The following is a 13,916-nucleotide window of genomic DNA, read 5'->3' as shown; positions in this document are numbered from 1 at the left end:
TCTCCCCTCACACACACTTTAGAGACTGGGATGTTGCTCAGTGGTAGAATGGTGTGCTTAGTATGTACTAGGCCCCAGACTTTGTAACAATTTTTCTATTAATTTAAAAATGTCTTTCTTGCGGGGCGGTGGTGGCGCACGCCTTTAATCCCAGCACTTGGGAGGCAGAGGCAGGTGGATCTCTGTGAGTTCGAGGCCAGCCTGGGCTACAGAGCGAGTTCTAGGAAAAAAAAAAAAAGTCTTTCTGTCTTTTTCTTATATGCGCCGTGTGTGTGTGTGTGTGTGTGTGTGTGTGTGTGTGTGTGTGTGTGTGTGTTTGGGGGGGGCACCCGAACAAACAAGCCAAGTGCACCCCCATGTGTGACAACTTGTGGAGTCAGTTCTCTCCTTCCACCGTGCTGGTTCTGGGGGTTGAACTCAGGTCGTCAGGCTTGGCTGCAAGCACCTTTACCCACTGAGACATCCCACAAGCCCCTTTTTCATAATTCTTAGTTAGAATAATGGGTTTATGACATTTTCATATGTCCATACGAATCTTTATTATAGGCATCCTCCTGCTACCTTCCTTTATCCCTCTCCCCCGAAATCCATTTTAATTACTTAAAAAATGTAAAGGCATTTTTAAAACACAGAGCAGGTCAGTGGGCCTTCCGAGTCCACAGTCCTCAGGACCCCACTGTGAATGAGGAAGTGCTGAAGGCCTACACTCTGCGGTACTGAGCAGGAAGAGAGCTCAGTGGGAAATGCGGGGCCCATTCTGACACACAGGGCAGAGGTAAGGAGGGAAGGACCAGCCTGGAGGCGGGCCGCCAGCCAGGTCACCAACCCAACAGGGGGCTGGGAGGACTCATCTGCTCACTGTCATCCCGGGACAGGGCTGACGCTGGGCGGCACAGGATATCAGGTCTGAAGGACAGTTCAGGCACGTGTGTCCAAAAACAGACAGAAATACAAGTCTGCAGTTCAACCTAGGAGTGTGGGGACTGTCGTCAGTTCAGCATCCTTTAGCCAGATGTGGTGACACATGCACTTGGAAGATAAAGGCAGGTCAAGGTCATACTGGGCTACTAGCCAGTAGATAGGCAGTGTAGTAGCCATCCTGGGCTATCCGAGACCCCATCCCGATAAACCAGGAAGAGCAGTGAAAGCCCAGTACAGATGCAGCACAGAAGGAGGACTGAGCAAGCCAAGGGAAAGATAGGACGGCCTTCTGGGATGCTCACCTATGGAAGGGCAGAGAAGGACCCAGAAGACAGCTGGTAAGGATGAGAAAATAGGAAGAGGACCTTAGAGAGGCTGGAGGGAGTGCCAACGCGCACAGCCAGCTCGGGCAGCCGCTGGTGGGGCTGGGGGTGGGGACCCTGTAGCACAGCAGTTTCGTGGGCACGCCAGAGACAGAAGTCTTACAACAAAGGACAGAGGAGGAATCAGACAGGGAGGCAGCAAGGGCACACTCGGCTCTTAAGACACTGGAGAGGAAGGAAGGAGCAATGTCAGTCTTCAGCAGGCCACAAGAAACAGTGCAGGCTTCTAAGATGCCAGGAACTGAGGAACTAAAAGCATGTCACCCAAAATAGATAAATGTGCAGTCTCGGGGTTCATTTACTGCTACAGAGGTGGGGTGGGGGGGATGATGTACCTCCACAATTGTTCTCTTAAACTGTTTCCTGTTTACAGAAATAACATGCTCATCAAGAAACTAGGAAAGGGCAGAAAAGCGTAAGAAGGAAAGCAGCCCACAAACACTTGGGTGTTTATCTGTGGATGGCGAGGTGACATCATCAGACAAAGAAGCGAGACACCCTGCTGCAGATTAGACCTGTGATACATCAGCAGCACAAAGTGCCTTGGGTGACTTAAGGGGAGAAGAGGTTAGAGTTGAACTGGACTGAAGGAGGAGATGAGGACAAAAGCAGAGAGTACTCAGTGCATCTGGATTTCAGCCGAATGAATAAACGACCTTCGTATGTATGTATCAAGTGTTCAGGGAACGTCTACTGTAAGCCATGCGTTATCCAAAACATGCTAGATCTAGAAAACTGAGTGGCACATGTTCTCCAGCATCGAGAATGTGACCACCTCCTTGAGAAAAAGAATGGACCACAGGAAGGAAAGACAGACATTGGACATGGGCAAGGCCTCAAGCTGATGTCCAGGGGAGGTCCACAGGACAGCAGGAGACAAAGGTGAAGTGGTAACTTGGTGTCAGGCTGGAAGAACCTGAACACCAGACTGGAAGTTACTAATTCAAAGATTCGAGATGATAGGCGATTTTACCGAAAAGAAGTCCTATGGCACACAGGTCCAGCTTCGAAAAACGGATATAGTATTTCCGAGCATCTAGGCACACTGACATGGCAGTGAGCATCTCAGGGCCACCTCACCAGAGGAACTGCAGAAAAGACTCAGTTTGTAGAGTGCTGGGCTCAATGCCAACACCAATAAACAAAAACCAAAAAACCCTAAACATGGTGGCATATGCCCTTACTCTCAGCACTCAGGAGGTGGAGATAGGAGGTCAGAAGTTCAGTCATTCTTGGTTACATAGCAAGTTCAAGGCCAGCCTGCGCTATATGAGACCCTGTCTGAAAAAGAACTGCAGAATAGTGTAATGTAATTCTATTTGTTTAAAATAATACACACAGACAATAACTCTTGGCAGTTTTCACTCTGAGAAGGAAAATAGGGAAACAAGGGATGGCAAGATAATTTTTACTTAATTCATCTGTTAAAAAAGAAAAAAAAAAGCTTGGCTGTGAAAGGAAAGAGCAACTTATATACAGTGATACTGAAATGTGCAGTTATAAATTTTAACCTCCCAACATATAAATTCTCAGCCTTTGCCAATTCTCAACAACTAGACGGTACCTACTTCTTTTTCGTTTTGTTTCTATTTTTAAGTTGCATTTATTTCTTTAATTGTGAGCATGAACAGCACGGGTGTGGAGCTCAGAGGCTAACTTGAGAAGTTGGTTCTCTCCTTTCTCTTCATGGGGCCTTCGGCTTGGTGGCGGGAGTTTTTACCCACTGACCTTGAACTCACAGTGTAGCTAGGAATGACCTTGAACTCCACATTGGCCTCCCTCCTCAGTGCTGGTATTACAGGAATGCACCACTGTGGCCAGCAAAATCCTTTCAAGCATGTATTTAGATACTGTTTTTCAGTCTGACAGGATTACTATAGATTTTCTGGTCTGAACTCACCTTTGCATTCCTGATATAAACTAGCTTAGTCATCTCTCTACCCTCCACTTTAAGAAAAAATGCCAAATCAAGCAGATTGTACTTTCTGCATCCAACTATTGATTCCCACTGCCACTGCTCCAATTCGGGCCACCGTGCTTCTCCCAGACAACACCCTGCTCCTATTCCTCCTGCAATGGCTCCTGCCCTGGCTCCCCTCCACTTCTGTGCACAGCGAATGACTTGTTTTAAATTCATAGAGAACACGTGGGCAATGCGGCATCTATAAAGAATACTGTCTGTACAAGACCCACATAAGACCAGTCAGTCCTGTTCTGGCATGAAGGGGTAAGGGGTCGGGAGTCCCAGCTGACGGCCACCGGGGAAGGGAGAGTCAGAGTTCTTTAAGGTACTGTAGCTAACGACAGGTGGACAATGCCCCAGTGGCTGGCCCTACACCCCGGAGTCTATGGGCATCATAAACTGGGCTATTGGGTTACTTTTAAGAAAGGGGGTGCTGAGCCAGGCAGTGGCGCATTCCTTTAATCCCGGTATTGTGGGGAGGCAGAGCCAGGTGGATCTCTGTGAGTTCGAGGCCAGCCAACTACAGAGTGAGTTCTAGGACAGACTCCAAAGTTGCACAGAGAAACCCTGTCTCGAAACGCCCCCCCCCCAACAAAAAAAAGAAAGAAAGAAAGAAGAGGGAGAGCAGTTGCTGCTTTTTCAGAAGATCCAGGTTCAAGTCCCAGCTCCCACATGGAGGCTTACAACCATCTGTTAACTCCAGTTCTATGGGCTCTGACTTCTTCTGGTGTCTAAGGACACCAGGCATACATATGGTACATAAACATACATGCAGGCAAAACATCCACATACATAAAATAAAATAAAAAATTTAAAGCATTTTTTAAAGGTGGAAATGAAGTAAGGGGCGAGGAGTTCTGGAAGGAATAAGAGGGAGGATGGGGGACAGATATAATCAAACTACATTGTATAAAATTCTCAAAGAGCTAACGAAAACGTTTTTAAAGGGCATCCACCTGTAGTGATTGAGTAGGCAGGGCTCCCATAGGCTTACAGACTTGAGTGCTTGGTCACTTGGAGAGGTTCTACCTGAGAGGGATTAGAAGGTGTGGCCTTGATGGAGGGAGTGTGTCACTGCGGGTGGGCTTTGAGGTTTCAAGAGCCCAAGCCAGGCCCAGTGTCTCTCTCTTCCTGCTGCCTGCAGATCTGGATGTAGAACTCTCAGCTACCATGTCTGCCTGCTGCCATGCTCCTCACCATGACGATAATGGACTGAACCTCTGAAACTCTAAGCAAGCCCCAATTAACCACTTTCCTTTATGAGAGTTTCTGTGGTCATGGTGTCTCTTCACAGCAACAGACCACGGACTAAGACAGCATCTATTATTGAATACACAAATCTCTTATAGTTTATGATTTCCTACAAAAAGCTCTTGTGCATGTTTTGTCATGTATTCCTAATGACCTTATAATTTGTTGAATAATGAGTACACAGTTTTTTAACTTTTAAATGATGTTTTCTGCTGGCTAACAACTGTAGTTATTATATTGACTTTATACAAACAACCTTACTAAACAAAAACAAAAGAACAAAAAGTCTCACTATGTAGTCCTAACTAGCCCGAGACTTCTTTAGAGCTTAAGTTTCAGTGAGAGACCCTGTCTCGTAATAAGTGAGAAAGAAACCCTCTGTGTTTGTGTGCACATGCACACATGTACACCACTTTAAAAGGGCCGTGTCTTACTCCTGTATCAATTAGCACAGCCCTCCAAACTTCCTTGCACAAATGAGACATTCCAGAAGGCTTATAAGCTGACTTAAACAAGCCCTGTAGAATACATATATCTCTTAAAAAGTGTACATTTGGGAAGGGAGAATTTACAAATCCTGAAACAGTACACATGGCTCTGCCTGTGAGGAGAAATAGACAATCAAAAGTCAATATAGAGCAGTAAACGAAATGGGAATGACTCAAACCCATTCTTGATTGATCATGTTACAGACTCAATGACAGTCCACCTTTCAATTCACAAAGCTTTGACAAAAGGGAGTGGCCAAACGTATAAGAGCCGGTTTTGTGGGGATGGACTGGCCTCTGAGACCTGAGCTCCCCATTAGTGAAGGGACAGATGGAGTGTGAGAACTGTCTTCAAAAGAAACTCAGTTCTACGGGTCTGAGTTTTCCCATTCTCAAACCTGTTCTCCTCTGCATGGGAAGACCTCCTGAACTCAGGGTCTCAGCAGCAGAACAAAGGGCAAACACCAGGGGAACACTCAAGGCAGTGACTCCGTCAGCCTTCCTTAGCTCTCCCTGTTCCCCTGGAAGCCAAGAACAGAGTAAACTAACTGTCTGGTCTCTGCCACGTGTGCCCTAAAACAGAGCTGACGTATAGGTGAGAAAACTTTCATTATTATGTAGAGTCAAACATTATAATCACAAGTAATTTTCCATATGCCTCCCTGTTACCTGCGTGCCTATATGCCAGCATGGATTTTAGTCTCACAACAGTGAGTTGTAAGTGTGCATCTGCACACCAGCCTCTACTATGCACAAATATTGCAAAGATCACATGAAGAAAATATGAGTGGCCGGGCGGTGGTGGCGCACGCCTATAATCCCAGCACTCGGGAGGCAGAGACAGGTGGATCTCTGTGAGTTCGAGGCCAGCCTGGTCTACAAAGTGAGTTCCAGGTCAGCCTCCAAAGCTGTCTCGAAAAACCAAAAAGAAAAGAAAATATGAGTGTATGTGTGCAGTGCTGGGGACCAAACCCAGGCCTCAAGCATACTACGCATGAGCTCTACCACGGTTCTGCTCTGGCCTGGCACACTAAATGCTAGCTGAAACTTAATTAGACTTTCCCCAGAAATGACACAGTCTTAAGTGAGAAGTCTTAAGAATCTTAGACTACAAGTTCTCCCAGTGTATTCTGCAGAGTCCTGAAGCATCAGGAGGGGGCCATGATGACAAAACTACTTTTAAATTTAATTTTCTCAGTGTGGGGAGTTGTGTGTGGCACACATGTGGAGGTCACATGACAACTCTCTGAAGCCAGCCTCCTTCCACCCTTACATGAATTCAGGTTGCCAGGCTCGAACATCACGCCCTGGACCCACTCCACACTAAGCTGGTCTCATGAGCAGCCTTAAACACTAGCTGGAGCATGGCTCAGTGGCAGAGCACATGCTGACCTTGGAGTACAACATACTCTGCCATTTTTACTGGATGACATTTATAATCATGGTGCAAAAGCAGTGGTGTAGCCCAGAATGGTCACATGACTCAGAAATCCCAGCACTTAGCAGGCTGAGGCAGGAGGATTGAATTGATGCTTAAGGCCAGCCTGAGCTAAGGGGTGAAATACTGTCTCAAACTAATGAATCCGCATCGGCAGGTAGAGGTGCCAGTCCCCCAGCTGAGGGACTGGGGTGCCATCTCAGTGCTTCACGAGTGAGTCTTCACTAAACATCTGAACAAGTTCCACCTCCTTTAGCCTTGATAAAGCAGAAAAAGAAAAGAGCTTTATTGAATCTTGCTCCTTGAGCACACAGCCTTTTAGCATTCCTGTGGCAAAACTGATATTATGTATGAAGCACTCGCCTGGACACCTAGGCAGACAGCTGTCTGGAAGAACTGGGCGCTGAACCAATTTCTGTCCACTTGTGAGAACACTTGAAAGAACACTGACAGGCAAATTATGGCTGACCAGGCTCGGCTATGTGGGAGATATTTTCTTTATCCTTTTTGCTACTGTTTTTGGTTTTTGAGACAGGACTTCATTATGTATGCTTGGCTGTCCTGGAACTCACTAGGTAGACCAGGCTGGCCTCAAACTCTCAGAGATGTACCTGCCTCTGCCTCCCGAGTGCTGGGATTAAGGACATGTGCCACCGAGTCTGACTTTGGAGGTATGAGTCTTCAAGAAGAACTTGAAGGAAAACACTTGTCAACAGTTTCTGCCAATAATAAAGCTTGAGTTTTCAGATGAAAAATAGAAATCTTAAGAAGGTAGAGCAGCCATCATGGGCTTTACAACTTCAGTGTTTAAATATTTTGATAACATTAGCACATATTTTAAAACAACAGCAAAATAAAATGTAACAGCATTTAGAAGTCTTTTATAATTCAGCAAACCACTTCTCAAAAGGAGAAAGAATTTTTATTTGTTTTGTTAAGAGAAGGTCTCATGTAGCTCAGGCTAACCTAATTCACAAAATAAAAAAATTAAAAAGATGACTGAGTGAGTTGAGGAGCTTGCTGCCACACCTGAACCCCTGGGTTTGATCTCAGGGACCCACATAGTAGACCGAGAGAACTGACTCCTGCAGTTCATTCTCTGACCTCCACACACATGCCCACACATACACATATAATAAATAAATGTAACAAAAACTTTTTAAAAAGAAAGATAAGAGAAATAGCCTGAATTATAGGTAGGTGGGGAATTTCTAAGAGGGATATAGGTATATTTATCATAAAAATTAAAATAGTAATCATTCTCTAATGTTTGGATGATGTTAACACATGCCAAGTACTGTTCTTAACTTGTTTGATTGTTTTTTGAGACAGGATTTTTCTGTGTATCCCAGGCTCTCTGGAACTCACTCTGTAGACCAGGCTGGCCTCAAACCCAGAGATCCGCCTGCCTCTGCCTCAGCTGGAATTAAAGGTCTGTGCCACCATGACTGTCTTGTTCTTAACATTCTATATAGCTTAATCTTAATAATTCCATGGCAGTAAGATTTTATCCCCACTTTGTCTTGATATTCACCAAATTACCATCACATCATCCGCGAAACCCATCCTACAACACCTTCCTTCCTGCCTCTCCAATTACGCTGAAAAAAAGATCCAGTCCAGTTCCACAAAAATTCGACTGTTATGATCAACATCCACTATTCAAAGAGTCTTTCAGGCTAACCATCTGACACTTTTTCCCACAACCAACCCTTCTCTGAATGTGTGAACACACTTGTTTTAGTGAGCAAAGTGCCAGGCGTGCACACATGGAATCCTAGTCCTTGGAAGGCTGAGACAGAAAATGTAGGAGGAGTTTGAGGTGACACCCAAACGTTTAGGAACCTTTAATTCAAATATGTACACATTAAAAACCTACTTGTTGGAGCCATCTTTCATGTGGACTTTGGCATAAAGAACATCCACCATACCAGGGTCGTCATTCATGTACTCGATCCCTGCCATCTCTGCTTCCAGGGGTTTGCCTCCAGAGATGTCACTGCCAAAGGAAAACACATCAGATTTGTACAGCTATGTAAGCAAAGAAGGCTGCAGCATTGTGGAAGATGGTTAGTATGCATAGTCAAGTAGTTAAGAACAGACCTGTGCCCTCCTTCAATAAACGGCATTCGGCATTCAAAAAAAGGAGAAGAGGGGGTCAAGATCATGATGGGGAAACCCACAGAGACAGCTGACTGGTGCTGGTTGGAGCTCACTGACTCGGGAACCTGCATGGGACTGAACTAGGCCCACTGAATGTGGGTGACAGTTGTGTGGCTTGATCTGTTAGTGGGGTCCCTGGCAGCAGGACCAGGACTTATCCCAGATGCATGAACTGGTTTTTGGAGCCCATTCCCTGTGGTGGGATACCTTGCTCAGCCTTGATACAATGGGGAGGGGCTAGGCTCTCCTTCAACTTGGTATGCCAGACTTTGTTGACTACCATGGGAGGCCTTACCCACTCTGAGGAGTGGATGGGGGTAGAGTGGGAGGGAAGTGAGGAGGTGGGAGAAGGGGAGGGAGGGGGAACTGGGGTTGATATGTACAATGAAAAAAAAATTAATAAATAAATATATTTAAATTAAAAAAAAAGAATAGACCTGTGAGGTTCTAGCTGTCCTTCTAATTTCAAGTTACAAAATGCCCAATGCCCACAACTGCAGAATACAGGAGAGTATTTTCAGCACCACACCAGGTTCCAATACTCACTGATGAGCTCTAAGACAGAGCCAAGGACGAAGAGATTGGCAGTGACGTTCTATTGTGCTGGCCCTTCTCTCAAAAGCCCATCTCTCTTCATTATTTCTACAAGTTACTAGAGGCTTTCACTCACTAGTTTTGCACACCAATAACACATCTTCTGGGTCACCTGTCCACATTAGTGAAAAGCCTCCTGGACTCATCTGTGCAAGCAAGTCCCTCTCAAGGGAACGACCACAAGGGAATGGCAGCACAGCCAACCACAAGTTGTTTGGGGTTTTGTTTGTTTATTTTGGGGGTTTGTCTAGAGTGTGTGTGTGTGTGTGTGTGTGTGTGTGTGTGTGTGTTTAAAGCAATGTTTGAGTCTATTAAGGAAGAGCTTTAATACAGATTTAAGCAGAGGCATTCAAGGGGAGAGAGAGAAAGAGGAGGCAGGCAGGCCTAGGAAAATGACAGTACACACTACATATGGGTACAAGATTCTCAAGAGATGTCACCTTAAGTGTCTTGACAAAAGCCATGTCTGAAGTTGCTGACTTTTGAATGTACACTGTGTCTTACTTTTCTACTGCTGTGACAAAACAGATGACCAAGGCAACTTAAAAAAGGAAACATTTAAATTGGGGCATGTGGTCCTTGAGCATTAGTCTAGGGCCATCACAGAGCGGAGCACGGCAGCAGGCAGTCAGGCATGGTGCTGGAACAGTAACAGACAGCTTAATCCACAAGTATGAAGCAGAGAGGTAACTGGAATGGCATAGGCCTTTGAAACCTCCAAGCTCACCCCCAGTGACACACCTCCTCCAACAAGGCCACACCTCCTGATCCTCCCCAAACAGGTCCACCAGCTGGGGACGAAGTCTTCAAACATGGGAGCCTATGGGGGCCACTCTCATTCACACCACCACACACTGCTCTAAGTGTTTCTAAGGAATTTCTTTTGGTAAATGAGACCATAGGACAGTCCCAAGGTCCACTAGACAGGATTACAAATAGAAAAAAGAAAACCCAAAGGGCAGAAGGATTGGAGGAACCCTTACTATACTAGGTCCCAAAACAGGTTTTCGCTCTAACAACATGTCTTAGTTAGGATTTCTATTGCTGTGAAGATACACCATGATCACAGAAACTCTTATAAAGAAAACATTTGATTGTGGTGGGTAAACGCAACAGGCTCCCAAGCTTACTTATGAGTAGAAATGGAAGTACCTGTGAACTGCCCACAGATTTATCAAGAAAGAGATTAAAGAGCAGGAGAGAGAAATCTAGTGGTTTGCCTGATAAATGTGCTTTGTCTGGTGGCTTAAAGGTGACCTCCAATACAATAATTAGAAATCAGCCTCTGTGCACAGCTAGTTTCTCTTCCCCAGCCCTGTTCCTCTTAGATTTACTTGTTGAAGCGCTGCCTGTGAGGAAGTCTCAGGCTTCAGGACAGACACTGGAGTGATGAGGAGTGGCTCATATTTGTCAAAACAAATACTTAGTGCCACTGCCCTGTTTCTGTCCTATATACCACAAAGAAAAGTCACAAGGGACACATTTGAGCATCAGAGTTTCCTCAACACTGAATAATTCATTCAAAATCTATTGAGTTACATGAGCCTTATTAAGCTTAAGAATTTCAACAGATGGGCTGGAGAGATGGCTCAGAGGTTAAGAGCACTGATTGTTCTTCCAGAGGTCCTGAGTTCAATTCCCAGCAACCACATGGAGGCTCACAACCATCTGTAATGAGATCTGGTGCCCTCTTCTGGCCTGCAGTCATACATGCTGTATACATAATAAATAAATAAACCTTTAAAAAAAAAAAAAGAATTTCAACAGAAATCTGGGTTCTGGTTAGACAGCATCCTTTAGTTTCAACAACTACCTCCAGATCTCAACAACCCACATCCTTCAAATACCCACATGGCATTACACTTTTATCAAATCCCAAATAAGCCATGTTTGAATTCATATTCCAACTTGAAATGTCATCACGTTCAGCTACGGCACAGTCTACACTGGTACTCTTGGTTCCAGTGTTTCCTTTGCACATTTTATTTGGGGATCTTTACATCATAGTGGGTTCGGGTTAGAAATTCCATTATACACTGGCACACTTCCTCAAGGTACCACTGCAAAGGCTGAGGGCAAAGGACAAACCTAAATGGAAAACAAAAGACAATCTACTGGCCAGCGTTCGATTCAATTTTTTTAAGTGGCATGTCATCCATTTGGGGAAACTGGTCTTCTCTAAGCAGTCCAGACACCTGACCCTCACCTGACATCATAGAAGTGAGTTGGCACTGTAGATGTTTTGAACAAGTGAGCATAGCACAGAGAGGGGCAGAAGAGGGATGGGAGCACAGGGGTAGCCCCCCGGGGTTTGTCTTATTTTACTTGCTGGTCTACAATCTTCCCAGCGTTTTGAAAAAAGCATCTTCAAACATCTTTCTGCATGCACTGCAGATTTCTGGCAGGGCAACTTTGTCCTATTTCAAAAGCTTTGCTGAATTTGAAAAACTCCAATTACCATTTTCATCCTGTCATGTCAGAGTTTTAGAACTAGTAGGACTGTTCTTTATTCCCAGTGCACACTGACTCTGACATGTTTCCAGGCTCCCATTTGGCAGTGAGTCACAAAAGGCACTACATACACAAAAGGGAAGTACTTGGCTAGGTCTGCCCAGAGCTTAGGATTAAAACTCAGTGGTTAAAACCTGTGGCCTGATTTTCTTAAGGCAAGAACAAATTGCTACCTTGCTACATAATATTTTATCTAACTCTATATTTTTTTTTCTCTTAGCAGGATTATCTCACTAGCAGCCAGGAAAATGCAGCTAATTTCAGTCTAGTTTAGCAAAAAGAGAATTAAGAAGATAATGAAGTATGAGACCTTCAAGTATTTTTTATTTTACAAAGAAAACTGCAACTATCCAATGATGAACACCAAATGGTTTTGAGTTTTAAGTAAGATTTAAAAAATATAACAGTGGGAGTAGTGGTGCACACCTTTAATCCCCTAGCACTGGGGAGGCAGAGGCAGGTGGATGTCTGAGTTCAAGTTCAGCCTGCTCTACATAATGAGTTCCAGGTTAGCCAGGGTTACATAGTGAGGCCCTGTTTCAAAAAGAAGAAAGGAAGAGAAAAAGGAAGGAAGAAAGGAGAGAGGGAGCGAGAGGAGAAGAGAAGAAGAGGAGGAAGAGGAGGAGGAGGAAGAGGAGGAGGAGGAGGAGAAACAACAGGAAACTTGCCCCCAAACAAATCACTGCACTACACGGTCTGATATGCAACACAGAGGAAAACTTCAGATCTTTTTACCCTGTTCTACCCAGTGAGCCAGGCGACCCATTTCTTTCTCTATGTAGCCCTGGCTGTCCTGGAACTCACTCTGTAGATCAGGCTGGCCTCAAATTCAGAGATCCGCCTGTCTATGCCTCCAGAATGCTGGGATTAAAAGGCGTGTGCCACCACGCCTAGCTTAGGTGACCCATTTCTCTACAGGGCCATGTTAGAGTAGTATGGCACCTGTATATAATAACTGGATTTTTAAAATAAAGTGTGCGTGTGTGTGTGTGTGTGTGTGTGTGTGTGACACGCACGTGTGCACGCATTCATATAGGTATGATCATACACACATGCCATGGTGCTTGTATGGAGACAAAAGGACACCCTCAGACACTGGTCCTTGCTTTCCACCTTGTTTGAGACAGGATCTCTTGGTGTTCACTGTTGCAAACTCGAAGCTAGTTGGTCCATGCACTTTCCTCTCGGCTCCCCATCTCAACAAGGAGTGCTGGGACTGCAGGTGTGTGCTACCGCAGCTGGCTTTACTTGGGTACTAGGGGTACAAACTCGGGTCCTTATGCTTGTGCATAAAGCACTTTTTCCACTGAGCCACTGTGGGAAGCAGAGGAAGCCCTGAGTAAATGAAGTCCTGAGTGAATGGGTGCTATTGACATGTCAGGGACCCCAATTTTTCAGTCCCATGGTGGTGAAAAAAGTTGTCCCTGGGTGAGGCTGAGAACAATGCTAACTAAGCCTTCTTCTGGTCTGAATGTTGCCAGTGTGTGTGGAAAATGTCTACTGGACCCCCTCCTCCCAGATGTTTATGGCCTGAAGGCAGCTTCCTATAGAGACTGAAGCTATCAAGACAGGCTGAACCTGCTTCCTTATGCAGCTGTATATAATATCCCTGCCTTCTTGTTTATCTGCATGTAATAACCCCTCTTCAGCTGTATGCAACACCTCCCCACTTAACTACATATAATGAATGTGCTGAGCTGCCCGGTACCATGGCTTCTCCATCAGAGAGCCCAGCCCACACAATCCCAGCTTTTCTGACTGTCTGTCTGTCTGTCTGTCTTATTGCCTATCATTTCTTCATTTCTTCATTTCCTCATCGCTCCTGGGTAGGGTTCCCAGACCTAAGCTGTGCAAAGGCTCAGGAACCTATCTCCCTGCCCAGTAACAGAATTCTCTAAACTCTATGTGAGTAAGTTAGTTTCCAAATTTCTCTTCATCAATCTTTAGTAAGAAGAGAGAAAGGGTACTTTTAGGTCCTGACTTCAAGATGACCAATAACAGAAGAAATAATGGCTGTGCACTCCAAGAAAAATGTCATAGTCATTTCCTCCCAATGCACGCCCAAGGACATTAGGAACTCCTTTTTCAGAACACCATCAAGGCCACTTCCAAAGCAAGAGTCTCCCACACTTACGTGCTTCTTTCTCTATGTCAGGCTGTATTACTTGGGGAGCTGTGCTATTCATAGCCAAGTAGTCGGGGAG

The 13,916-nt window shown here is 45.1% G+C and overlaps 1 protein-coding gene across 4 annotated transcripts in view; it reads right to left on the bottom strand.

Annotated features, from left to right (window-relative positions):
- The window catches only part of Ascc1 (activating signal cointegrator 1 complex subunit 1), a 91,685-nt gene that overhangs the window by 40,431 nt on the left and 37,338 nt on the right, over positions 1–13,916 (bottom strand). For all 4 annotated transcript variants that reach the window (XM_036167592.1, XM_036167590.1, XM_036167589.1 and 1 more), the window contains exon 7: positions 8,324–8,443. In XM_036167592.1, coding sequence (XP_036023485.1) covers positions 8,324–8,443 — 120 coding nt within the window. The remainder of the gene's footprint in view (positions 1–8,323; positions 8,444–13,916) is intronic.

The sequence above is a fragment of the Onychomys torridus genome, chromosome 18 (assembly GCF_903995425.1).
Source record: "Onychomys torridus chromosome 18, mOncTor1.1, whole genome shotgun sequence".
Lineage (NCBI taxonomy): Eukaryota > Metazoa > Chordata > Mammalia > Rodentia > Cricetidae > Onychomys > Onychomys torridus.
The sequence above is the reverse complement of the archived record's forward strand: the minus strand, read 5'-3'. Positions and strand labels throughout refer to the sequence as shown.